Below are 26,558 nucleotides of genomic sequence, written 5' to 3'. Positions count from 1 at the left end.
ATTGTTGGACCTATCCATGCATTGATCTAGTTCTTTTTTTGAGCCCTGTTATAGTCTTGGCCTTCACAACATCCTCTGGCAAGGAGTTCCACAGGTTGACTGTGCATTGTGTGAAGAAACACTTCCTTTTGTTTGTTTTAAACCTGCTGCCTATTAATTTCATTTGGTGACCCCTACTTCTTGTGTTATGAGAAGGAGTAAATAACACTTTCTTATTTACTTTCTCCACACCAGTCATGATTTTATAGATCTCTATCATATTCCCCACCCTTAGTAGTCTCCTTTCCAAGCTGAAAAGTCCCAGTCTTATTAATCTCTCCTCATGTGGAAGCTGTTCCATACCCCTAATCATTTTTGTTGCCCTTTACTGTATCTTTCCCAATTCAAATGCATCTTTTTTGAGATGGGGCGACCACATCTGCATGCAGTATTCAAGTTTTGGGCATACCATGGATTTATATAGAGGCAATATGATGTTTTCTGTTTTATTATCTATCCCTTTCTTAATGATGCCCAACATTCTGTTTGCTTTTTTTACTGCCGCTGCACATTGAGTGGATGTTTTCAGAGAACTATCCACAATGTCTCCAAGGTCTCTTTCTTGAGTAGTAACAGCTAATTTAGACTCCATCATTTTATATGTATAGTTGGGATAATGTTTTCCAATGTGCATTACTTTGCATTTATCGACATTGAATTTCATCTGCCATTTTGTTGCCCAGTCACCCAGTTTTGTTTGATCCCTTTGTAATGCTTCGGAGTCTGCTTTGGACTTACTATCTTGAGTAGTTTTGTATCATCTGCAAATTTTGCCACCTCACTGTTTATCCCTTTTTCCAGATTATTTATGAATATGTTAAATAGGATGGTTCCAGTACAGACCCCTTGGGGACATCACTATTTACCTCTCTCCATTTTGAAAACTGATAATTTATTCCTACCCTATGTTTCCTATCTATTAACCTGTTATCGATCCAGGAGAGGATCTTCCCTCTTACCTCATGACAGCTTACTTTGCTTAAGAGCCTTTGGTGAAGGACCTTGTCAAAGGCTTTTTGAAAATCTAAGTACACCATATCCACTGGATCCCCCTTGTTCACATGCTTGTTGACCCCCTCAGAGAGTGAGGCATGAATTCTCTTTACAAAAATCATGTTGACTCTTCCCCAGCAAATCATGTTCATCTATGTGTCTGATAATTCTGTTATTTACTATAGTTTCAACTAGTTTGCTCGGTACTGAAGTTAGGTTTACCAGCCTGTAATTGCCACAATCATCTCTGGAGCCCTTTTTAAAAATTGGCATCACATTAGCTATCCTCCAGTCACCTGGTACAGAAGCAGATTTAAATGATAGGTTACAGACTACAGTTGGTATTTCTGCAATTTCACATTTGAGTTCCGTCAGAACTCTTGGGTGAATACCATCTGGTCCTGGTGACTTATTGCTGTTTAATTTATCAGTTTGTTCCAAAATCTCCTCTACTGACACCTCAATCTAGAACAGTTCCTCAAATTTGTCACCTAAAAAGAATGGCTTAAGTTTGGGAATGTCTCTCACATCTTCAGCCATGAAGATGGATGCAAAGAATTAATTTAGTGTCTCCGCAATAGCCTTATATGCCTTGACTGCTCCTTTATCATCTCGATTGTCCAGTGGCCCCACTCCTTGTTTAGCAGGCTTCCTGCTTCTGATGTATTTTTTTTAAAATTGCTATTACTTTTTGAGTCTTTGGCTACACATGAGAGAGAGATTTTAGGAGTGTGAGTCTAATTCAAAATATCATATGAGGGTTGCAAAACTTTTAGTATCCTTATATCCCACCCTGCAAGGAAGGATATAAAAAAGTAGAAATTCTGCTTAGTGTCACTGGCTTTCTTTTAAGAGTAAGGATTTTCTTATTCATAGTTTATGAATTCACTTAGTTCATAAAAATCTCCATCATAGGCATGCGATTACCCAGAGTGGAATTTGTGGGACTGGCACTGGGAGAAGTATGATTTAAAGTGATTGATAGGCTGAGTGATTCAAGCAAGCAGTGTAAGAGAGACATTCAGTATATTAGGATAGCTCAGTGGATTCAGTATATTAACAACTTAGAATTTACCTTTCCCTGCCCAGAAATTACCTATGAATGCACAGAGCATCTAATCTGATAAATGTCAAAGGTCCAGCTTGCAACTGCTGAATAAATAGAGGATTCTCAGTGTGAATGGAGGATGCTGGGCACCTAGCATTCCACTGTCGCTCATGCTGAGGTCCAAGGAAAGTTAAATCTTTCTGCACGGTCACTGGTAACTTCTGCAGAGGAACATAGGGCCATTTGGAGAAATAGCAGCCCTATCTTACACACATGCTACCAATGTTTCATGAATCCTCCAAATGTGTTGTAATGTGGTGAGCCTGTCCCCCTTGTGTAATGATCAGGGGCTTGGCCAGTCAGACCTAGTGATCAGAATCAGGAGTCAAGCCAAGGATCAGAGCTGGAACAAGAGTTAGAGACCGGGGCAGGGATCAGGAGCAAGGCAAGAGAGCAGTGCACAGGAATGAGGCAGGAAGGCAAAGTCCAAAGTTGAAGTAAGCCAGGAATTCATCCAGTTGCACAGACAACTTCCTGTGCCTCCTTCTGGCTTGGATAGTGCAGCTGGACCGGTCAGTGAGGTCAGGTACTCCTCCAATCAGGAGACCTTTGGGTTGTGCCTCTAGTAAGGTATGGGTTCCATTAGCCATTCAGCTCACTAGTTACTAGCAGGCACCAGGAATGCAAAGACCTGTGGATCTTCACAGCTTGGCTATCAGGGCCACTTGCTGCAATTCTGATTGGAAGGATTCTAGAGTAGGGAGGGAAGCCACGGATGTGTATCTCGAATGCAGGGCCAGCCCACAGCTGGTGCCTGAGCTCTAGGAATACACAGCAAGAGCTGGATAGCTGATGTGGCTCATAAGTTGGCACATGAAAGATGTGCAGAGGCATCTCCCCACTGTTAGAGGCACATCCTCAGCTCTGTTCTGGCCCATTTGTGCTGCTCAGGTGTTACCCGGTGTTTCCCAAACCCAAAACTCTCAGTAACTTTAATCTATGCAAGGTGGTATCAGGACAAACCAAGGGAGACGCAGCACTTCCGTCTGCTATATGGCTAGCACAGACGAGTCAAAACCACGTGTTCACTCAAAGCCAGCACTTTATTAGTCTCCACCATTCCCACTGGAATACCTTTACTCAAAGTCTTGGCTTTATTTAGTCTCAAGCACCCACAAACACAATAGGTTATAGAGCATCCCAAACTGATAATTACCCCTCAGGAGTTTGGAGCAGTATTCAGATGACTCAGACACAGGTTTCCAGTGGCCAATCTTCTATCTATGGCTGGAGATCTTCTTGATGTGTCCATGAAGCGATCTACTTGCCCCAAACCCACAGTTCCCCTTTTATACTCGAAAAGTTACAGAGACATGTCAATCAAGAAAAGTGTCACATAGCTGACCAAACAAAATCAGTCACTAGGCAAGAAGCAGGGGTTACAAAAATATATCATGAAAAAAATAATTGTTAAGCAAGCAGTTACCCTGGCAGTCGTATTTCCCCATAACAGTAGCCCTGAAATATATCCAGACTTCCTGTTTTCCACAGACGTTTACCCCAGCATATCAGAGAGGGTGTAGAGTCAAGTTTACTTCATGTGATAGCAATTCCCCCTGCTTCCCAGCTTGCCTTAATTATGCTAAGTTCCTGCAAAGATCTGCTAAATGCAAGAAGCAGAATAATTGATAGTTCATCCCAATAACTGGCAGTGGCCTGGACACCTGGCTGGTTGCTAAAATGCTCCTCTACCCAGGTGGTGCAAAGATGTAGCAATGTTGACTGAAATGGCCAGCTGAGGATTTGCACAGCTGGTCCGGATGGGGAGAAGGGCTCTAGGCCACTCCCAACACAGACCCTGCATTAGGAGGCATGGCCAGAGTGCTACTGTATCCAGGTGATTCCCTAGCAGGACTAACAGCTCCTTGGGGATCCTGGCAGCTAGCTGAGACTTAGAGCCGCTCTGAGTTCATGATAGCCCCCAGGAGAAGAAGGCCCTGCACTGAGCCTAGTTCAGCCATATTTGAAGGTAAGGGCCTTAGCCTCTAGACTGGACACTTTTAAAGCCTTAGCTGGGTGTGAGAAGTCTGCTGAGCCTAGCTCACTGGGTTGGTGTGGGAAGAAGGGAGAGCTCAATGAGGTTCATGTGCTGCCTCTCACTTTCTGCAGACCTTCCTTCAACAGACCCCCTTTCCAGGGCTGGAGATTGTGCTGTGGTTCTACCCCTTTCAGCAGGGGTGCTGGAACAATTTTTATAGAGGGGGTGCTGAGAACCATTGAACCAAACTAAATCCTGTATGTGATGGAAATCCCTTCAATCCAGGAGGTGCTGCAGCACCACTAGTTCCAGCACCTATGCCTTTCTGAGCAGAGCCTCTCTGAAATCTGCCTGCTGCAATAGCTAGGCCAGACACGCAGCAGCTGGATTGACTAAATACCCATACAAAGTGGATCTCTCAGCTGAGGACAGGGATGTGTAATGCTTCTGAAACAACTGATGCCCACCCTGCACTCTACTGACTTCTCTGCAAACAAGGGTGTTTTCAGTGGAGCTGGAAGATGTGCTCTTGCTCTCCTCATGGTTTTTGTGCCGTTACGCTCCATTGCTGTTAACGCCAACCCTTCTGCTGGGTTTAACAAAATATCTTTTCACTCTCTTGTTCTTTGTGTTTGACTATCAGTAAAGAATGTGGCATTGTCCTCTCCAAAAATCCAATTTTGGTTGTCAGCAGGTGTGGCTGTGAGTTAGAAATTTAAATCCCCACCTAAGGACATATGCTACTTAATCTCTTATTGAAGTCAATGCAAAACAAAGCTAAGATGTGGGAGGAAGGGTATGGGAGGGTGTGTATAATAAAAATCCTCACTTGATTGACTTAAACATCTTGCAGCAGATGCTATTAAAAACTATAGCTTCTTAGATGCAAGAGACCAAGGATTAGGGGTCAAATTTTTCTTTATGGACACACTAAGTCCCTGGGGTTGTCCGTGTGGTAGCTGAGAATAGCCCTTATTGACTCAACTGGAGTGTTGTGTGCTCAGCACTCCTGAAAATCAGGCCCTGAGCTAATTCATCAGAATGTGGGAGACTTTCACCTACATGGGGGGAGAGATTAACTCATTGTCTTCTCAGAAGAAGGCAGGCACTCACCACTCCTCACTGTCTGTAAACAAAATAGAAATGTTCATGTCCTGGCAGTTTTTCACTGATTCCTTTCCCATCTAAGCCTTTTATCCTTGAGTCAGTTTTCATGGTTCTTTTCAAAGGTCTAATTTCCCCTTTCCCTGCCTTTCTCTCCTTCCCTACCAGTAGCTTCCTTCCACGTAGCCTGCTGAGCTCCACAGAGGACTTGGGCTATGTTTTCCATTTTGACAGACCCACTACATGGCCATATGTTTGCAGACCCACTGGTCTTGCCTCTCTTCTGGCCCTAGCCTTGCCCAGAGATTCCCCGTTCTCTGGTGCTGAGGGAGTCTCCATGGAGTATGGCACTATAATGCCAGGAGGATATGGACTGCCACAGGCAGTTCTGCTGCACTGCAATGATGGCCTTACACACCAAGGGCAGAATTTGCTCCAAACTCAATATCAGGAAAATCCATTTGTGACTGAGGTCGCAATGTGGGCCAACTGAGGTCACTCAATTAGGGTGAACTGAAAAGAATGGGGCAGACACTCTCCCTAAAGCTGGTGGATATTCCAAGACTTAGCTTTACCAAGCCAGCATAAAGCAGCTTCTTTATTACCTCACTGGTTGCCCGGAAGCCACCAACACACTTCCCTTGAAGTAACCCAGCCTCAGGTCTCCATCCAGGTACCCAAATCAAATATGATGAAGATTTCTGAAAATCTTATTTCATCATATCAAAGAAAAGGTTCTATCAATCCCACAGGATCACACATTACCTCCCAGATTAATGAATATTCCAGATCTTACCCAAATACACGCTACAGCCAATTTTTATTAACTAAACTACAATTTATTCAAAAAGAGAGTATGGTTAAAAGATCAATATACATACAGACATTAATTTAATTCTTGAGGTTCAGATACATAGCAGAGATGGTGAGATTTGTAGTTGCAAAGAGTTCTTTTAGAATTTAGTTCATAGGTTATAGTCCAATGTCCAATATCATATCCAGGGTGGACCAGCTGAACTGGGAGCTCATCTTGTGACTCAAACGTCCCCTGATGAAGCTTAAGCAGATCTGACATTAAAAGTACCAGGGCCCCAGGATCTTTTATACAATTTCAGGTTGTCTTTGACAGGTTGGAGTCCCTGGGGAACAATAGGTAATCAGGGCGTCTTTGAAGTGGATCCATCACTGGTACTTAGCTATGTGAATTAACAAGACAATTGCCTGTTCCTCCAACATTCACCAATGTTCTGCTATATATTTCAAAGAGAGATGAATACATAGAGATCCTGTGTTCACAATTTTTTTTTTAAATGCTGGGATGTTCTCTTGATCTCTGAATTAATAGTCATAGTGACAGACGGTTTGTTTACATGGCTAGCACCAAAGATGTACACAATCAATATTACCTTTAACTTCTAACAACATAGGCTAGACCTTTGAAATGCAAACTTATTTACCATGAATGGCCTTAATTACCATTCAAATACCTTTCTAACATGACTTTAAAGTGGGATCTTCAACCTGCAAGCTGCTTAACCCTTTCTGGCCATGAGTTATATTTTGTATAAGATTTGCTGCAATTATATAGCAGTGGTAGCAGCAATGGTTTGCATAATTATATTTTAATCAGACAACCTCACGCCATTAAATCTCATGTTTAGGGGAGAATTGATTTGTTTCCATGACAAATATACCGTCATACCTCTCTATTGTGACAGCGCCCCCTGCTGGTGTGTGCTAGAGTCACCTCTCCTTGTCAGTCTTAGTCCATGCTTTCCTCTGTCATTATCTCCTGAAAGAAGTTGAATCTACCTGACAGCTGTGAACGTCCAGCACAGACAAGAAGTAATTAGATGTGGTAATTTCCCTCCTCCGGCTCATTTAGATCTGCAAACATGGTTGGACAGACCAATGTTAAAGGTGCTTTTGGCAGGATTCAAAGTGTTAACAGTTTTCTATACACTAGGGGCCAGATCCTCAGCTGGTGTAAATCAGCATAGCTCCATCAGTGGAGTTTCACCAATTTATACAAGCTAAGCTTCTGGCCCTAAAAGCTTCTGCACGACAATCTCAGTCTAGGGTTGAAAACTCCAGTGATTAAGGTAATTCTAATGCCATAGATGGCTAGATAAATACTGAATAAGAATATTTATGCTGTAAAAGTTCTCAGAGCAGTCCATAGAAAGACCTGTAATGGTTTCACCATTTCCACTGAATAAACGGTACTGCATCCCATTCGTTTAGGCTGCCGTTTTAATAATAACTCTCAGCTGGAGGCAAAGCTTGATAATACAGAATAGGATAGAAAAAAATATGCTTTTCCATTAGAGAGCATGGGAAATCAGAGTCTGAGTAGTTGTAAAGTCCTTGATGTATCAAATTAACCAGAAGTGAATAAAACACTTATGTAAACTCTGTTAAAGATCTTTATTTTTTTTTAATTAATTTACATCAACTGTGTAAGTCCCTTTCCAGCTGTCTAGTAAGAGAGCTATTCTATAGTCCTATTCTGCATTTTTCCAACTGTCAAATTAGGAGCCTCCTCTTTGATGGCTACATATTCTTTTTAAATATTATTCACAAGCATTTTTACTGGTTTACATTTCTTTGTACTTATAGTAATTAGAATAACTTTTATAGCACACTGGCATTTTCCTTAAAGCACCAGTAACTGGAAAAGCTGAATACGATGGTTTTTAGTTTGCTTTGGGCATCATTTTATTTACTTTAAAAAAAATTATTTAGCCTGCTGGGTAAGAGAAGCATCTTTAGGCCACAGATAAGACAAAATAAATTGAAAGCATTTTAACCATAAATTCTCCCAAAACTAACTTTTTCTTTCGTGCTTGAGAAATAGAAATAGGGCCAAATTCTGCTCTCATCTGATGCACACAGGCTTCACTGGGGCTGCACACCTGCACAGGGACTCCCTTCTCACAGATCTAATTGCAGGATTGGGGCCAAATTCACGGACTTCTGTCAACACTGGGGTTACTCTGGATTTACACCGGTGTAAATGAGAACAGGGCATATTCTACAGTATTTACTGCCTAGATATACGATGCAACTTCTGTGTGCTTCTAACATCTAGCTAATCTAGAGTATTTGTTGAAGATTTTATTTTTGTGTAACTCAAAGAACACAGACTATTGTTTTTAAAACAGCAGTACCCAGCTGATTGCACACGAGCAGGAGCATTATTGAGAAGTGAAATGTGTTTGAAAGGGAAATGAGCTGTGATGCAGAACGGCACACCAGCTGGACTGGACAGCTCCCTGAAGACTTGATCCTACTCCCATTGGAATCGAAAGAGCCTTTGATTAATTTCATTGGCACTTACACTTCAGCGAAGTCAAGGCTCTCATGTTTCAGAGCAGGCTGCACAGTAATCGGTGTAAGGTGGCTGAGGGCAGTGATTGTCCAAAGCAAGAAACTGATTGGCTGTTAGATGCTGTCTTGGCTTCATCACCAGTGCCTATTCAACACATGGTTATGACATCGATTGCGCTACTGCTTCATTTGCATATTCAAAGCAGTGACATCTGGTAGTTTACCATAAAAAGCTGAGGTAAAATGACTGCTCCTGATTCTGTTACAGGAAGGCTGCATGTGTACATGGACACTCCCCTTCAAGAAGGTGCAAGTGGCTCCCTGGGACACCTTAGCCTGATGCTTGAGAGGAGGAGTCAGGCATAGACCACAGGAGCCAACAGTATCTCTTGAGCAAGTCATGGGAGAGAGAGAACATGAATCCAGTCCATGGAGGTGAGGGGTCAGGCACTGCTCTGAGGCTCCAAGAACATACCTCTATGACCCAGGACGGGGAGGAAGGTACCAAGAGTTTGGTCACTGGAGGTGAGGCGTCAGCTGATGTCCTGATGACCCAGCTTTGCCCTCTGAGGCTGGAGGAAGTGGTGACCAAGAATGCTCTCTACATGATGGCCTGCCGGAGCACTGCACAGGCCACTTCTGAAGGTGAGGAGCGATGTGTGTCTGGGGAAGGGGAGAGGCCTATGTGTACAATATCCTCATATAAACATTAGATGCTGCGGCACCTCCAACCAGAAAGATCTCCAAAGAAATGGCATTGTGAGGCCTGGGCCCAACTGCGTCTTAACTACCAAGGTGCTTGTATGGCCCCAACACCACAGTGCCTTCGAATATCACACAAACATTCTTTGATCAGGCTCCAATTTTAAAAGGTGCCGCAGGCACTCAACACCCATTGGATTTAAGAGGGAATTGGATTCCTAACCCCAGGGAAAATCCCAATCTCAGTCCTCAGAGCACCTCCCTCAGGTGGGAAGGGTTATCATCTCTGCTTTACAGATGGGGAACTGAGATACTGAGAGAAACCGGGCTGGATTCTCCTGTCTGCCAAGTGTTGTGTTGTTGGTTTTTTTTTTTTTGCTGCTTGCACTTCCTGTGCTGGAGATGCTTCTTCAGGCATTACCGGACTGTGGTAAAGGAGTTGAGAGGTGGTGTGGCATTATGAGGCTCCATCCACTTCCTAAGGGCCTTTAAGTCAGCAGCATAAGCCACATTCCACTTGCAGCTTTATCTTGCACCAGAACTAGGCATCTGAGAAACCGGGAGCTGCCACTGGCTTCCAGATAACTTGGGTGCAGTGGAGAGAGGTGGCTAAGTGACTTGCCCAAGATCACACATGAAGTCTGTGGCAGAGCTGAGAATTAAACCCTCATCTCTTGATTTCCAGTTCTGTATCTTAAATACAAGATTAGCCTCCTCTGAATGCCAGGGAGGGAGGGGCAGCTGGTATTTCTATTCTTTTTTCCACCATGCACCCCTTTTAACCACCTACTGCAGAATTTTACCCTCTCCCTTCTTATCAAATTCAGAAAATCCCAGTGAAGCTTGTGGGACAATAAGGCAGGATGTGGGAGAAAAGGAGGACAAAGTGCAGCCGGCACTGGAGATGGTGGCACTGAATGATTGGAAAAAGCTGGTAGGAACATGCGCCATGTCTCTCTCCCCTCACACTTCTATACACTTTAATCCAACCACCCCATGACATTTATCATGCACTCAGTCCAGGCTAGGCATTTATGCAGTGCTTCTAAGTGCCTACGGTTCTGACCTCATTCTATCCACTCACTACACACATTCGGGGGCCACGTAGCTTGATGTCTGATTTTACTTCTGTAGAGGTGTGTGTATTTAATAATTTTCTCACAACAGAGAATGTGTGAATCTTCAGGAGGTGTTTTGATGGGAGAAGTGTCTGACTGATGTTTGTCAACTTTCCATACTAATATCACATGTTCTTTCCTTGCTTGGGTGGGTCCATGATCCAAGAAGGAACTTGGCAAGGATGTCAGCGGGCCCGGACAGAAAACGAACTCCTTTCACAGCCAGAAACTCATGGTTGTCAAGCAGATTGTGGTGAGTAAGTTCTGCCCATGTGACAGAGCGGGATGGATGAGCTATATCTAGAATTTCAAGGAATGCTCCTGTTAACCTGCCTTATGAGAGCACAGATGAGACAGGCATAGGCTCAGACACTCCAGAAGCAATGAGTTGTGGGTATTTATTAAGCAATTCCATGTTATCCAAATAAAGGTGCTCATTGAATAACCAGAGGTTAGTATAGAGGGAGGAGTAGCTATAGAGGGCCACAAATGGGTGGTGAGTTTTCCTGACACAAGAGCACTGTTCCAATGCATGTCTTTGTGTATTTAATTTGGAAGGACTCTATTGCAAGCATCATACAGAAGCCAGAACACTAAGCGTTACCCAGGGCCGGCACCAGCCCAGCAAGCAGCTGCTTGGGGCAGCCAACAGTGAGGGATGGCATGTCCGGGTCTTCGGTGGCAATTTGGCGGCGGGTCCCTCACTCCCTCTCAGAGCAAAGGACCAGCTGCCGAATTGCCGCCGAAGACTGAAACAGTGGCGGTAGAGCTGCATATCGTGATCGCAGCTTTTTTTTTTCCTTTCTTTTTGCTGCTTGGGGCGGCAATAACCCTGTAGCTGGCCCTGGCATTACCTGGTCACAAAGGAGATCCAGACAGCCCATCTGTGCTACGCTGGCAGCAGCAAACCAACCTGGCACCAGGTCAAACTTTCGGGCAAGCCACCTTCCAGTTCAAGTGATCTCTTACCCTGGGCCGAGGGAGTTAATGCAGAATCCAAGAGGAGGCCCAGAAAATGGTCAAGAATAAACGAACTGGAATAAATGAGCCTTGCAGAGTACTTTAGAGGTAGCCAGTGAGTGGCTCTGGCCTACATCTCCTGAGGTAAATTCCTCAGCAGAGGACTCTCCACTGAGAAAGCTCCATCCCTGGCCCAGTTAGAGAATGGACTTGCCCCAGCTCACTTTGATTGTCAAGCAGGGACACAGGGCGAGAGGGTCAGAGACAGGAGTGATTGGGTCAGCTGCTCATTATAGATTTATTCACTTGGGGGGGCCTGGCTGGGACTTTGGTCTGGCCTGGGAGGTTAGCTACCCTCCCTGTGCTCTCTGGAGATTGGGGTCATCCCCTTGTTAGGGCAGAGGGACAAACACTGGGGTTGGCAGGGCTGCCAGGAGCTCATCACTACGTCTGTCTCCTCTGTGATTCACAGAAGCACATTAAATCGCTGCCGCAGGATTCGCTGGACTCACACTCCAGTGCCGTGCGCTGCCAGGGGATGCAGCTCATCACAGACTGCAGGTACTCGGATGTCTCGCCCTGACTCTGTGGATCCAGGAATCCCAGCCTCCCAGGAGGGACGTCCAGCTCCCATTGCCGAGCATTCAGAGGGACAGAATGGGGAGCACTCACCTCGCTCGCCGCCTGGCTGGGCGGGTTGTTCAGACTGACATGGAGAATCTTGAATCCAAGCACTTGTTACAGTGAATGGTGTCTGAATGGAGTCTCCCCTCCCGCTCTGTCCAGATGTTTGCTGAGGTTCCCCTCTGAGTGTGGGCTAATCCTCCCACCAGCAACTATACAGGATGCCAGAATAGCCACACCCCTGCTGCTTTCCTCGGTGCCAGTCCTACACTCTGCCAGCACACGAGGAAAGGTGGTCTCTTGGTTATGGCCCTGGACTGGCACTCTGGAGACTGGGATCACTTCCTGGCTCTGCCACAGACTCCTGAGTGGGCAAGTCAGTGCTTCAGTTTCCCTTCTGTAAAATGGGGGTAGTAATGATACTTCCTCTGCCTGTCTTGGGTAATTAGATTATAAGATCTTTTGAGCAGGGTCTGTCACTAAATCTGTATGGCACCTAACACAATGGGGCCCAAATCTCAGTTATGGCCTCTAGGCATGACTGTACCACAAATAACAATAATAATTAGCTCGGTCCCTGCTGTCCTCATCCACGCTGCTCCTTTATGCCAAAAGCATTAGCACAGACTTCTGTCAGCCATGTTTTCCTGTCCTTTCTCACGGTCCCACAGTGACAGAATGAAAGCCCCGGTGCCTCTTCCACAGCGGGAATTCCAATGGGTGCTTATTTTTCTACTAGCAAAGCAAAGCCGCCTCTGGAGGGTAAAGAGAAGTTGGATGTGGTCATTGTCTGCGTTGCCAGCATCTTTGCCCTGCCCTCAATTGAAGCCTTGCAAAGGCAGGAAGGCCACAAAGTAAATGTGAAGGTAATTCATTGTCCTCCTCAGAGCACATTACCTCTGTGTCTTTTGGTTGGTTTACACCCACTCCCTTGGCTTGCCTAGAACCTGAATCTGAATCCTTCCTGTGCCATCAAATGTTGCTTAGGCACAAACAAGATTCTGCCATCCCTGTGTATCCTGGGCCACTCTCTGCATGTCCTCCGTGTGTTACGTCCCATAGGGTTCCCTCTCAAGATCCTGTTTGATGGAGGGGTTCTTTCAGGCAGCCCCTTTCCGGAGTTCCTCCAGCTGCCCAGTGGCATGCCTGCCATGGCAGACACGCTGGCTTCATTCTTAACACCTGGCCCAGATAATTCCATCTCTTTTTCTGCAGAACTTTGGGAAGTTGTGTTTCTGTAGCTTAACTCCTTTCTAGGAGGATAGGTGGTTGGCCTATCACTCGACTCCCAACCTGGAGGACCCATGGACTGCTTTTTATCTGGTCCCCACCCTTTGACGTGTTCAGCTTAGGTGTCCCTCCCAGGAGTTACAGCTCCAACCAGCATAGCTCACAGGGTCTTTGGCATGTACAAGCCTTCACACCACATCAAAGTGCTGTCTCCAGGGAAGTTTGGTTTGCCTAGTACTGATTGGAAAAACTTCCCTCTTGGTGTCTGGTGAGTAAGAGGCATGTGCGTTGTTTGAGGTGGAAAGAAGACTGGGGATAACAGAGCAAGGAGGAGCTCTCTCCACCCTGCTGAGATGATTACACACCACAAAGCTGAGTGTTTGCTGGGCTTTGGGTCATGAACAGTGTCCAGAGCCCAGTGATTGTGTAGCAACTTCCGTGTCCTATGCCATGCTGCAGGTGGAGCCCTCTTAGCTGGTTTCATATCAGGCCTCCTAGCAGTAACAGTCAATGGAGGGGTCTGAAGCAGAGATTGTAAAGTGTGTGTGTGTGGTGTCACAAGACCCCCACAGACAGGCTCCTAGACATCACGGGCTTTGTCTGATGCCAAGTGCTGCGGCTCTTCTTTCTTTTCAGGATTTGTACAACCAGACTGTGGATGCCCTGGAAGTGATGCTGAGAGCTCTCCTGTCAGAGAAGCCAAACCCAGCAGAGCTGCAGAATTTCTTGGATGTAAGCTGGTATGGGCAGAGGCTGGGGGAATTGCCATCTTGTGGCAGTGTGAGGAGGGAAGGGTGCAAGGGAGAGACCGGAGGGTTTTGTGTTTCTATTGTTGTCTCTCAAATGGGACCCTATGTCTTGCTCCCTAGAGTGGGATCATATGTAGTGTTAGCTGCTTCAGGGCAGAAGAAAAAAAAATCACTTTCATTGAAAACAAGGGAAAGGAAATCTGATACAGCGTTTCAGGAGGCTTGTCCTGTTCTTCACAGCCAAGGACTCCCTTTGTCCTTCCTTCCAGTCGCTGACAGCTATGGCAAGGCTCTCTCTTTCCCCTGCCCCTCTCCCAGAGGAGTGGGAATGGAATGTGGGTCTCTAGCATCAGATTATGGAGCATTAACTCTGGGGTCTCCTGTCTGGCTTGGGGAGTTTGAAAAATAGCAAAGATTCTCACCCTCCTTCCTATAGAGGCAATCAGACCTGGGAAAGTAGGAGTGGCTCTCCGGTGCAGAGGGACCCACTCCTCCCTTCCTCCCCAGAGGGACTGAGTGATCCACGGATGGGAGAGGTATTCAGTGGTATTCAACCCTCTTGCTTCCTACCTAGAAAGTCCCTGAGGCCCAGGGAAGGGGGAGGATTGTGAGATCTGCCTGAGTCTTGTCTGATTCTCTGGATATGACCGAGGGCTCAGAAGGAGAATGGGACCAGCCCTTTGGAGGGATGGAATATTCCAGGAGTCCCTCACCGCAGTGGGCTGATTACAGGGCACTGCAATCCTGATGAACACAGAAGTGAAACGTATGGTGCTAAAGCCAGATTTACCCCTTTATAGGGGTATGTGTCAGGAGAATTGTCCATGACACACATCCTGAAAGGGAGCAGGACTCAGGGTATGGCTACACTGGCGATTTGCAGCGCTGGAAAGCCTCCACCAGCGCTGCAATTAGTAAGTGGCCACACCTGCAGGGCACTTCCAGCGCTGCAACTCCCTGGCTGCAGCGCTGGCCGTACACCTCACTCAGCATGGGGAATAAGGATTCCAGCGCTGGTCATCAAGTGTGGCCACACACCAGCGCTGTGATTGGCCTCCAGGGTATAAGGATGTATCCCAGAATGCTTTTATAAATTACTCTCTTTGTTTTGTTATGCAGCCTCTCTTTGTTTTGTTGTGAACGAGCTCCGTGCGGAGCTCCATTGCCGTTGCTGCTGCTGCTTATCTAAAAAACAAACAGAGCTCCTGTTTGCTGTGATCATCTGTACCTGGCTGTAAACAATCAAATGAGATTGCAGGCACGGAGCGAATGAAACAGCGGGGAGTCGTGTTGGCTGCAGGCTGTTTGCAATTAAGAGTTAAGACTAAGGGGTTGGAAACATGTTCTGATTTTTCAAGGCAGGAAGCTAAACACACAGTGTTGGCTCCAAAAATCCACTCTCTCTCTCTCCCCCCGCTCCCTGTCACACTAGACCCCACTCCACCCCCTCTTTTGAAAAGCATGTTGCGGCCACTTGAATGCTGGGATAGCTGCCCATAATGCATCACTCCCAGCAGCGCTGCTAATGCTGCAAATGTGGCCACACACCAGCGCTGGTAGCTGTGAGTGTGGCCACACACCAGCGCTGCTCCTACACAGCTGGATGACCAGCGCTGCAAACTACCAGCGCTGCAAACCGTAAGTGTAGCCATACCCTCAGACAGCCTGTCTGGTTAATACTGTGGTGATCAGGTCAGAGAGAGATCAGCTTTAGGGATTCACTGCAACACATGCCCCTGTTCTGCAGTTTCTAACACAGGCCTCCCTTGCTTGTTCCTGCAGCACTTGGCCCCCTGGATGACATCAGAGAAAGCTCATGAGCGAGCGAGGGCTGTGATAACCAGTGTCTGCCTGTTACAAGCGGCAGCCGAGAGTCCTCAGTTCTGTGTGAGTGATCTCTGACCCCTGGTAGCCTGATGCCAGGAAGAATGGCCCTAGGCCATGCTCTCTTCCCCTCATGTGGGACATTTTATGGCCACTGATGACAGGTTCTCCTTGTCCGCCAAACCAACACGCTGATTCCTTTCCCCCTTTGATTTTCACTCAGATGTCACACAAGTTCCCCAGGCTGGGGCTCCTGATTGGACGGCTGGCCCTGCGTGTTGGTGACCCAGAGAAGGAGATTGGCCGCCAGGCTATGGAAGGCTTGTATTTCCTCTACTCCCTCATGTGGTGCCAAAAGGGTAAGAGGGGACTTTCTGAACTCAGAGGACCCAAAGCTCCTGCCTGTGAACAGCTGGACACTAACCCTAACCTGATGATGAGTCCCTATAGGAACAGGCATCTTCTTGGAGAACTAGGCTAGAACACAGCTTGTAAGCAGACGGCCATTTTCCCTTCTCTAGGCTATAAATGGATTAGTTCAGAAACCCCAATAGGTCTTTAGGTGAGAATCCTCTAAGGACTTCACTGCTGCTGTTGATTTTTGTGGAAGGTGCTCAGGTGCTGTGATAGGTGGCACTATAATACTCATGGAGGGATGGTGGGAGAGCAGAGCCACTGGCTCTTTGGAGCTAAGATCAAAGTGTGAGTAGTCTCTTGGTCTCTTCAAGGCCGTGATCAAATGTCTTGATGTTTTTGGTCTTGAGATGAAAACCTTGTCTGTGTCTTTGGAACCTTGAGGTAAAAATATTATCTATGTTAATGAAGGTTACACTTAAAAGGGGTATGTTCTGCAGAGGGGGTTAGGGCAGAGTATGCCACAGGAACGAAGCTCCCTGTAGGTCACTGTGAGTATGTAGTGTTTTGAAGGAAAGAGACAGTGAAGAATAGTCTCTAAGGAACAGGATAAGGCTGTTAGGAAGCTAGTGATGTAGTGTCTGCCTCCCCATACATCCATATTTTCCATGGCAGGGTGTTTGTTATGCAATAGACCTGCTGCTCCTTCAAGCACTGTGACTTCAAGCCTGTAGTGCAGCTATGGTTCAGGAACATGAATGAGAGTGGGAGGAAGCCAGTCATTTAAGGGCAAAATGGGAAGTCTTTCAGACATAGAATCATATGAAATGAAGGGCTGGAGGGGACCTTGAGAATCACTGAGTCCACTTCTCTGCTCTGAAGCAAGACTAAGTACACCTAGACCATCCCTGACAGGTGTTTGTCCAACCTGTTCTTAAAAACCTGCAAGGATGGGGATTCCACAGCCTCCCTTGGGAGCTTAGCTGTGCTTAGAGTTAGAAAGTTTTTCTTAATAATACCCTAAATCTCCCTTGCAGCAGATTAAGTCCATTACTTGTCATACCTGCAGTGGGCATGGTGAAAAATTCATCACCACCCTCTTTATAACAGCCTTTAACATACTTGTTATCAGGTCCCACCCCCTCAAGTCTTCTTTTTTTCAAACATGCCCAGGTTTTTTTTTGTTTGTTTGTTTTTTTAACCTTTCCTTATATAAAAGGTTTAGAAAACCTGACTTATTTTTTGTTGCTTTCTTCTGGACTCTCTCCACCTTTCCCAAACGTATTGTCTTCTCTTAGAACCCGAGAGGAAGATGGGGTCTGTGACAGCAGTGCTACATCAAATGCCCCAAAAGATCTTGGGTATCTACAAGCCCACCAGGACTTGCGAGAACATCTCTGAAATTGTTAAGGTGAATCCTCAACGCAGGGTGTAATGAGAAGTATTTCTGGCTGCAGGTGTGTTCCCAGTGTTGTACCTCTCAGTATACAGTGCAGAGCTGAAAATAGGAATTTCTGTCCTATGGAAAATTCTGATATTTCAACATTAATATCAACTTTTTTTCACAGAATGGAAAGTTCCAAATTATTTCAATTTGGAAATGTCAAAATACTTCATTTTGGCTCAGACAGACACTGAATTGTACCAAGCTGCCACGGTGCTTCATGGGAGTTGTAGTTCGGGTGCCTCTTGCCCCCATTCTCCTTCATGGGCCAGGATTCCCAGGTGGATTACATCTCCCATAATGCACTGTGGCAGTTCAGCCAGAGGGGAATCCAGGGTGCATCATGGGAGATGTAACCAAGCCCATAGAGGAAAATGGGGGTACCTGAACTCCCATGAGGTAATGCAGCAGCACAGGTGGATACAGATTAATGTCAAACTGAAACATTTCAAAAAAATTTTTCCTTGTGAAAAATTTTTAATTTTCTGGAAAAATTGAACAGAAAATTCCTGACCAGCTGTTGCTCAGAGCCTGTCAGCCATAATACTTTTCTTTCATCTATATTTTAGAGGAGAACTACCTGTCCTTTTATCTAAGGCTCAGTGAGCACAAAAGAAAATACTGTGAAGCTTGGTTGGCCTCACTAACTGAATAGTTTGAGGCAGTGACTATACAATATCTACAGGGGTATTTGGTTTGAAGAAGTGACTAAATAATACTCCCCAGGGTATTTGTTTACAGTATCCCATAGACACGGCTCAGGAGAACGTCAAAGGCTGAATGCATCACCTACCAGAGCAGTTGAGCTCTCGTGAAGCACTGGTATGGTTGAATGACCTTGAAATTGTTGGAGGCATTTCATTCTTAAATAAGTTGGAAAAAGCCAAACTTGGCTTTGTCTGGATTTTGCTTATCAATTGTGCCAGCGGCAAAGTGGGTGTCCAGCTGGGTCACCTACATCAGGTGCTTTGGTTGTGTTCTTCCAGAGATTTGGACAATTTCTCAGCCCAGACCAGATGGCAGACCTTCTACTGACAGCTGTAGAAAGCCTGAAGGAGGCCAGTGAGAGCACCATTGAAGCATCAAAGACTATTCTGAATGTAATCCTGGAGAAGTACAAGCAGAAGATACAGATGGAGGTAGTTGGCTCTTGGGAGCTGGGGAACATTTAGAATCTCCTGTCCTGAGGTACCATCAGTGGGACTCTTTCTTCATTGTGATGCTTATATTTTAAGTGTTGCAAGTAGACTGTCTAAAGCTGGGAAATGAGCCTTTGTTCCATTGTCTCAGGACTTGGAGACTGCATGTGGAGGCACAGGGGGTTCTCTTCAAGCTGGTGCAGTTCCCTCTTGTTCTGGTTAAAGAAGTCCTACTGATTTGCTCTTCAACTTTGTAGCTATCAATCTCTTCTACAAAACACTAGAGAATTGATCGCTGGGAACAATCCTGCCTTGGCCAGGAGAAGGACCAGGCAATGTAAGAGGTCTTCTGTAATGATGCTTGATGTGCGCTCCAGGAAGGTGGAATTGCTCTCATTAATAGTGTCTGCCCTATTCTGCTCCAATTCTTACCCCCAAAAGGAACCCCCTACACATGTTTGCACACACTCTCTCTGAGCTGTATTGTTTTCTTCTAGGTGCCAAAGATTGTGGACAGGATCCACTCCCAGCTCAGAGCCATCCATCATTCCCATGCCAGACAGGTAGTGATGATGGCCTTATGCCTCCTGGCTCATGCTTTTTTGGAAGAAGTGTCCACAGCCCTTCTAAAGTGTCCACTCCCGCTGGACAGGTATGAAACTTCCTAATGTCCAGGATACTGAGAGCTCACTCTTCGGGTTCCTTATTCCTTCCTCTCCTCCTGAGAGGTCTCAGACTGGCAGTAGCTTCCTTGTTGTGCAGAAAATGTCTTTCTTGCCAGGGGTAGATTACACCACTAACCACTGAGAAATGATACCCCTTCCGGCTTCCATCCCAGGAGGCTGCTTCTCCATCCATCTCATAATAGCAGGACTCACAGATTTGCCCAGACGCCCTATATGATATTTACTAACTGTGCTGTTCAATGTGTGTCACTCGCTTGCTTGGAAGGGGGGAAATCCCACTGAGGAGAGCACCTGGGGATAAATTCTCAGTCTGCAGAATTGGCGCGTGACCACTCGTACAGCTGCCTGTGCTTGGAAAAACAAAAATCTGCGTGTGTACATGGATTCTTGTGTGCACTGGCACCATTGCTGGACATGCTCTCCCTAGACTCTGGATGCCTCAACCACAAATTCAATTTAATAAATTCACAGTAGTATGTGTGGGGGAATCACAGTAGATGGCTGAAGTCCATTGCCCCTACCCCCCCCCCCCCCAACCACTGTCAGATACAGTCCCAAAACATGATTTCCCCAGGCCATTGAATAACCCTCTTCAACCATTATCCTGTCTCTTCCCCAAACAGCCAGAGTAAAAGGTGGGCTTTGCGGTGTGTTCTGAAGGGTGACCAGTCCAGGCTGTAGCAGACCAACAGGGAAAATACCTTCCACAGCTCCCACTGTTCTGTATCAAGGGAGTTGCAGCTTGAGGGCTTTCAGAAGCTGCAGCTATGGCAATATGTAATGGGGAGAGATGGACTCCCAGGTAACCCAGACATACAGGGATTTCTTTGTTGGTACCTATGATAGGTTCCCCCGGGGGTGCCATCTGGAAGTGGGGTACTGCTGAGCCCCTTTGATGCACCAGCCTGGGCTCCCTTTTACACTGTACTGCTGTGACAAGCTCTCTCCAGGCCTCAGCCTGCACTTTCACCAGCACACATACAGGTAGGGACACACCCCGCTGCAGTTACATGCAGATGCTCTGACTAGCTACTGCATGGGAAGGCTCCCGCTAGGGTAATAATTGGAGATATACCAATCTCCTAGAACTGGAAGGGACCTTGAAAGATCATCTAGTCCAGTCCCTGCCTTCACTAGCAGGACCAATTTTTTCCCCAGATCCCTAAGTGGCCTCCTCAAGGATTGAACTCACAACCCTGGGTTTAGCAGGCCAATGCTCAAACCACTGAGCTATCCCACTTCCCAGCTACTCAGGCACACACCCCCTATGGAGTGTAAACCCACAATTATACCATCTTGCACTGCACGGGGAAACTGTACAGTGTAAGCTCATGAAATTCGCCCCCTGCCTCAATGTGGAGAGGAATATACAACAGCTTTCTGCCCTGAGTTATGACTCCCACACATTGGTTTTAGATAAAGCAAAACCAAGTTTATTAACTACAAAAGATAGATTTTAAGTGATAGCAAACAGATCAAAGCATATTACCTAGCAAATAAACAAATAACGCAACCTAAGCTTAATATACTAGATAGATTGATATGAGTAGCAAATTCTCATCCTAAGTGATGATACAAGCAGGCTGTAGATTCTTAAGAGGCAGGCTGCACTTGCTTACAGCTTGAAATCCCCAGGTGTTCCATTCACAGGCTAAAAATCCCTTTAGTCTGGGTCAATCACTTCCCCCAGTTCAGTCTTTGTTCCTCAGATGTTTCCAGGAGTCTCCTTGGGTGGGGGAGTTAGTGAAGAACCCTGATGATGTCACTCCCCTACTTATATAGCTTTTGCATATGGTAGGAATCCTTTGATTCAAAGCTTGGTTCCTATGCCAGTCAGTGGAAAAATACTGACATCCCAAGATGGAGTCCAGCACCAGGTGACCAGGTCACGTGTACCTGTAGTGTCTGTAGCATCCTCAGGAAGGCTCCCCAGGTGAAGGCCTATTGTTCTCTCTAATGTCTCATTAACTTTAATGGGCCCTTCCCAGCCAGCCAGCCACCTAGACTTAGACCTTTTGCCTAGTGAGCGTTCCCCAGGTGTAAAAACATTTGAAATACAGATACATAGTCAATATGCCTAACTTCAGATACAAAAATGATACCTGCATACAAATAGGATAATCATATTCAGCAAATCATGCCCTTTTCAATGATATCTCACATGACCTACCAACCAAATAGGTAAACAAGGTGAGCACAGACCAGACACTTGGGTTTTTAGGACACTAAAAACCCATCAGATTCTTAAAAACAGAACTTTATTATAAAGAAAAAGTAAAAGAAGCACCTCTGTAAAATCAGGATGGAAGATAATTTTACAGGGTAGTAAGAATTAAAACACAGAGGATTTCCCTCTAGGCAAAACTTTAAAGTTACAAAAAACAGGAATAAACCTCCCTCTTAGCATAGGGAAAATTCACAAGCTAAAACAAAAGATAACCTAACACATTTCCTTGCTATTACTTACAATTTGTAATCTTAGATGCTTATTTCAGATGTGGCTTTAGGGGATGTATTTTTCCTGCCCTGGTCCCTCTCTGTTCCGGAGAGAACAACAAAGAGCACAAAACAGAAACTTTCAAATCTGTGGGGGAAGGTATCTTCTCCCAACCAGGTTATTTGAGCTTCTTAACCCTTTACAGGTAAAGGAGGGATTTTATGCTACCCTTAGCTGTATGTTCATGACAAGCTCCATTCAGGAAATGAACTGCTGCACTCTGGAAAAGCTTTCACTCCTGAATGGTATCAAGGTGTAGCCCAAAGGGGCGAGTGGATTATTAGGAGTCTAATCTCAAAGTGGCAGATAAAATCAGCGAAGCGCCCATGTCCAAAACCAAAGGTCACGTTTGGCTTACCAAGCAAGATGAGAAAGTGCCCTTTGGCACGGCTGTGCCCTGGGCTTCAGTAGTAGCCTTGAGTCTAGTACAGTCCCAGAGCCGTATGCTGACTCAGAAATAATGGCTGTCCCCCATTGAGGTAAGTGGAGGTGATGTGATTCTAGTCAGTTTTTTCTGGTTGTGTCCCACAACCTTCTAACAATCTCTCTGCCCTATCTAGGCTGAATCTCAGCCAGCCCGGCCTCATCCAAGTTCCAGTCTCCTGCAGACGTGGGGCCATCCAGTCCCATTCACCAGCGAATCAGCTGTAATGATGATATACAGCTGAGTACCGTATCCTCCACAAAGAGCAGGCACCATTGCCCATGTTTCCTTTGCCACCCACCTAGTAGCCTTGTGTACACTGAAACTAGAAGTGAGAGCAGAAGTCTACAGGATTCCACAGAAGACCAGTCTGGGGCTGGACAAACTATTCCCCATATTCACCCTCTCAGCCATCTGGCGTATATAGGAGCAAAGCCACTTCAAATGGGTTCCTTCTACTCCTAAGCACACTTCATGATCAACCATATCAAAAGCAGCTGACATGTTGTCTTCATCTGTAGCCAGGAGACAATCAGCCAGTGCCACTCGTGCAGCTTCAGTCCCATACCCAGTTCTAAACACAGGATGAAGGGAATCTAAAGACTGCAAATATAGCTTTGTCTCTGCCTCCATGATGATCCTTCCCAAGAGTGGGAGATTCCATACAGGTGATAGCAGGACCCAGTGCGCTAGGAGCCCCCTCACATTGCAGGCAGTAATGGTCTGTTCACGGCAAGAGTGTAGTGCATCCCCAACCCACTGTAGACGCTAGGTCTGCAGTGTGGCCAGGTATATGTGTAGAACCAGCAATCATCTGTGACAACCCCACATGCATGTGTGTGACCTGACTGTATCTTGTAGGTAAAAAATATGGCTGGTTATCTTATAGCAGACTGCAGGTCTGACAGTGGTCTCAGCCCACCATGTTATCTCAAGGTGATGGAACGTGTAACATGGGTCACTTACTGCTTTAGGTACATCGTTTTGTTTCCTTGGTATCTGGGATGAGGCCTCGTTGTACTCACCATCTCTCTCTGATGGAGCTGCTGACCCTAGTTTAGGTGTCATTTGTCCAGTCAGACTGTGGTGTGGCAGAGCTATATGTATCCGATCCAGCGTGCGACCATCTCTCTCAACTCGTAGAGATGCAGCTGGGATGTGGAGAACACTGGCCAAAACAGAAGCAATCTGTCACTCCCACAGACTTCTGGATGTGCTGCTGAAGGAGCTGCAGGAGAGGCCAAGCACCTCTGAGGATAGAGCCTTCATCATACCTCTAGCTGTAAGAAACAATTCACACGTGACTTTCCCCTCTCTTCAAAGAGGAGAGAGGTCCAATCTGAGGGATATATTGCGAATTCTCCCTGGGGAAGGGATGGGGAGAGCTGCCCTGTATCTCTGGCAGAGCCCTGAAAATGCTTCCATTTTTCATTTCTTTGCCTTCCGCAGGAAATGCTGTGTCCCAGACACCAGCCATCTTGTCATACACGGCTGAACAAAGCTCCTTGTGGAGCCTATCAAAGCTGCTACTTAATGACCTGGAGGGGGCCTCATTGGTGCCATTTCTTCTGTTCCCTCAACAGGGACTGAGCAGTCAGTCTCCTCCTGCTGTCTGCAGCACTCCACCTCCTCCTGCTCCTCTTTTCTCCTTCTCAGGGTAAGCAGGCTAGCTCCTGCCTCCATTGTCAGAGGATGGGTACACTGCCTCCCATCTCCATAGTGCTTTGTATCCCCAAGGCCTGAGCACACCACTTTGATAGCAGCCTCAGATACAGCTGGTCCTGGTCAGTGGGACTCGGGCATTTTCCAAAGGAAGTCAGTATCATTATCCCCATTTTACAGATGGGAAAACTGAGGCAAAGAGTGGGGAAGTGACTTGCCTAAGGTCACCCATCAGTGGCAAATCTGGGAATAGAATCCAGGTTTCCTGAATCCCAGTCCAGTGCTCTGTCCATTAGAGTCTTAGACCATGCTGCCTCTTCTTTGGCATTGAAACCCTGGTCTCCTGCATGGCAATGCAGAGAATTAAGCGAAGGGGTGGGGGTATCACAACAAAACAATACTACCTCTTCTTACCGGCAAAGCCCTGGGCTAAGCAGCCTTGCTTGAGTCCATGCAGCCGAGGACTGGCTATGAAATTGAAGTGCTGGGGAGAGGCAGAGGATTTTAGCTGTGTTTGTTTCCCTCCTTCAGGCAGCCAGCGCTCTGTGCGAGGTGTTATCCGTATCCATGTGCACACAGGCGGTGACACGCTTCTATCCCCGCCTCCTGATGGCCCTGCTTGTTCAGGTGCACTATACCATTGGGCTCAGCCTGCCCGACAGCGGGGTGTCCAGGAAGGAGCTCATCCCCGCATGGTAACTACTGAAAGGATGAGATGCTAACTGCATATATCAGACTCCTCCCTGGGATCAGCTGCCTGTGTAGGTTACTTGTCATCATGTTCCAGGCCTTTTATGGCTTGTCCCCACCCTCCCTATCATAAGAACGGCCATACTGGGTTAGACCAAAGGTCCATCTAGACCAGTATCCTGTTTTCCGACAGTGGCCAATGCCAGGTGCCCCAGATGGAATGAACAGAACAGGTAACCAACAACTGATCCATTCCCTGTCACCCATTCCCAGCTTCTGACACACAGAGGCTAGGGACACCATCCCTTATCCATATCATCTTTCATTCACTATCAAGAGGTCGACTCTTTCCTCCAATCAGCCCCCAGTGCCAGCCTCCGTCAAAGAAGCACCTTCACTGACCCTCCCACACGGGTGGTGCTCCCCAGAAACATCCGCCAAGCTACTTCCGATCCCTTCTTCAAATGCTCCTTTGCCTTGATGCCTACAAAAAAACTTGACAACAGTCAGGTTGCTGGGGTGCTGAGACCACTGCCTGCCATGCTGACTGCTATTGGCTCGTTGTTTCCTTGTGCTCCCCCAGCTCTGTCTGTCTCGTCTCATGCTGAGATGTAACCTGTTTCATTCATTGCTTTGTACAGCACCTGGCACAATGGGGTCTTAATCCAGGACTGGGATTCCTAGGTGCTACTGTAATACAAATAAATACTAATCTATAGGACTCTATCTTAGCTCCATGCTTTCCATATGCTCACACCAGTGAAGTCACCCCCACTGCTCCTCTCTCTTACAAACAGTGATGTTACAGCACCATGCGTGTGTGCTGTGCAGGGTCGGGTGTCACTGATCTGGTCTAGCGCCGTCTCTTGTATGTGCAGTACGCTTACCCGCAGCATGGCGTTGGGCTCAACAGCTCAGTTATAGCCATGCAGGTGCCGCATGGGTGCAGTGCAGGCTTGGTCTCTGTTGCTGTGCTGCCTGTTCTAGGCCTCAGTGCAGTGACTGTGCATTGGGCATGCAGTGCAGGGTTGGGGTTGCCATCGCTATGACATCGCAGTGCACTGCGAGTCCCGTCTTGGCACAATGCAGGTATCGGGGGGGATGGGAGAGAGGATTGCTCTGAGCAAGGCCGGTGTCGCTTTAATATGGGTTTTGCTCTGATTGCAGCTGTGTTGTGAAGACAGTGAAGACCCTTCTCCTAAAAATGGGATGCCACTACGAGTTCACCGCTGTTGAGAAGGAGGGAGGCTGGGAACTGCTCACTAGCTCTGAGGAGCACCATCGCGGGGTAGGCCTGCTTGCAAGGTGAGAGGCGAGAGCTTTGCTCTTGGCAGAAGGGAGGGATGGGAAGATCTGTCAACTGCTCCTCCTGCAGACTCACCTCCTCTGTAATAAGGGCATCTGTTTGCTTCCACAGAGCCATGGTCCACTATTCTTGCTGCCAGCTGTGGCGGATCTTGTACCTTCTGGTCCCGTTCCTCGAACGAGGTGATAAACAGCACAAGCTCACAGCGATGGCCTTTTTCGTTGAGGTAAAAGTTACTGGCTCACATCTACTGTGGTACAAAAGAGCATGAGCAGCATCTTCCCTTTCTGGCCTGGGCAGCTGACCTCGGACTCCAAGTGTCTCCTATATCTGATTCACTGAGCTTTTGGGGAAAGCCTGAATAGCCCTTGAGAGTGTTCAAGAGACTATGTGCATGTGTCAGAAATAGCGATAATACTTTGCCCTTCTACAGCATCTTCCTTCTGAGGATCTCAAGACACTGTGAACATTTCTCCCCACCGCAGCACATTGAGGTAGATGAGTGTTATCACCCCCATTTTACAGGTGGGGAAACTGCGGTAACAAGGCCTTAACTCCCCAAGTCACATAAGAAGTCTGTAGCAGAGACCAGAATAG

The 26,558-nt window shown here is 46.6% G+C and overlaps 1 protein-coding gene and 1 long non-coding RNA gene across 16 annotated transcripts in view; one reads left to right on the top strand and one right to left on the bottom strand.

The window, feature by feature from the left end:
* The first annotated feature begins 3,965 nt into the window (after nucleotides 1-3,965).
* The window catches only part of MROH7 (maestro heat like repeat family member 7), a 30,878-nt gene continuing 8,285 nt past the window's right edge, over nucleotides 3,966-26,558 (top strand). For 3 of the 15 annotated variants that reach the window (XM_045026171.1, XM_045026170.1, XM_045026162.1), the window contains exons 1-16: nucleotides 3,967-4,109; nucleotides 8,821-9,197; nucleotides 10,082-10,188; nucleotides 10,539-10,625; nucleotides 11,805-11,893; nucleotides 12,696-12,822; nucleotides 13,823-13,918; nucleotides 15,718-15,822; nucleotides 15,983-16,118; nucleotides 17,412-17,524; nucleotides 18,544-18,696; nucleotides 19,194-19,348; nucleotides 23,447-23,585; nucleotides 24,497-24,660; nucleotides 25,823-25,960; nucleotides 26,073-26,187. In XM_045026171.1, coding sequence (XP_044882106.1) covers nucleotides 8,969-9,197; nucleotides 10,082-10,188; nucleotides 10,539-10,625; nucleotides 11,805-11,893; nucleotides 12,696-12,822; nucleotides 13,823-13,918; nucleotides 15,718-15,822; nucleotides 15,983-16,118; nucleotides 17,412-17,524; nucleotides 18,544-18,696; nucleotides 19,194-19,348; nucleotides 23,447-23,585; nucleotides 24,497-24,660; nucleotides 25,823-25,960; nucleotides 26,073-26,187 — 1,953 coding nt within the window. In that variant the 5' untranslated portion in view covers nucleotides 3,967-4,109; nucleotides 8,821-8,968. Of the gene's footprint in view, nucleotides 4,110-6,951; nucleotides 7,143-7,182; nucleotides 7,325-8,820; nucleotides 9,198-10,081; nucleotides 10,189-10,538; nucleotides 10,626-11,804; nucleotides 11,894-12,627; nucleotides 12,823-13,822; nucleotides 13,919-15,717; nucleotides 15,823-15,982; nucleotides 16,119-17,411; nucleotides 17,525-18,543; nucleotides 18,697-19,193; nucleotides 19,349-23,446; nucleotides 23,586-24,496; nucleotides 24,661-25,822; nucleotides 25,961-26,072; nucleotides 26,188-26,558 lie in introns of those variants that run through there. The other 12 variants (XM_045026176.1, XM_045026175.1, XM_045026168.1 and 9 more) reach the window with 11 other exon arrangements.
* Nucleotides 6,309-8,613, bottom strand: LOC123375370. Its single transcript, XR_006581418.1, has 3 exons — nucleotides 8,563-8,613; nucleotides 6,925-7,109; nucleotides 6,309-6,361 (listed from the first exon to the last, which is right to left on the bottom strand). It is a non-coding gene; the product is annotated as an uncharacterized LOC123375370 (long non-coding RNA).

The sequence above is a fragment of the Mauremys mutica genome, chromosome 8 (genome assembly GCF_020497125.1).
Source record: "Mauremys mutica isolate MM-2020 ecotype Southern chromosome 8, ASM2049712v1, whole genome shotgun sequence".
Lineage (NCBI taxonomy): Eukaryota > Metazoa > Chordata > Testudines > Geoemydidae > Mauremys > Mauremys mutica.
This window is presented reverse-complemented; position numbering and strand designations above follow the sequence as displayed.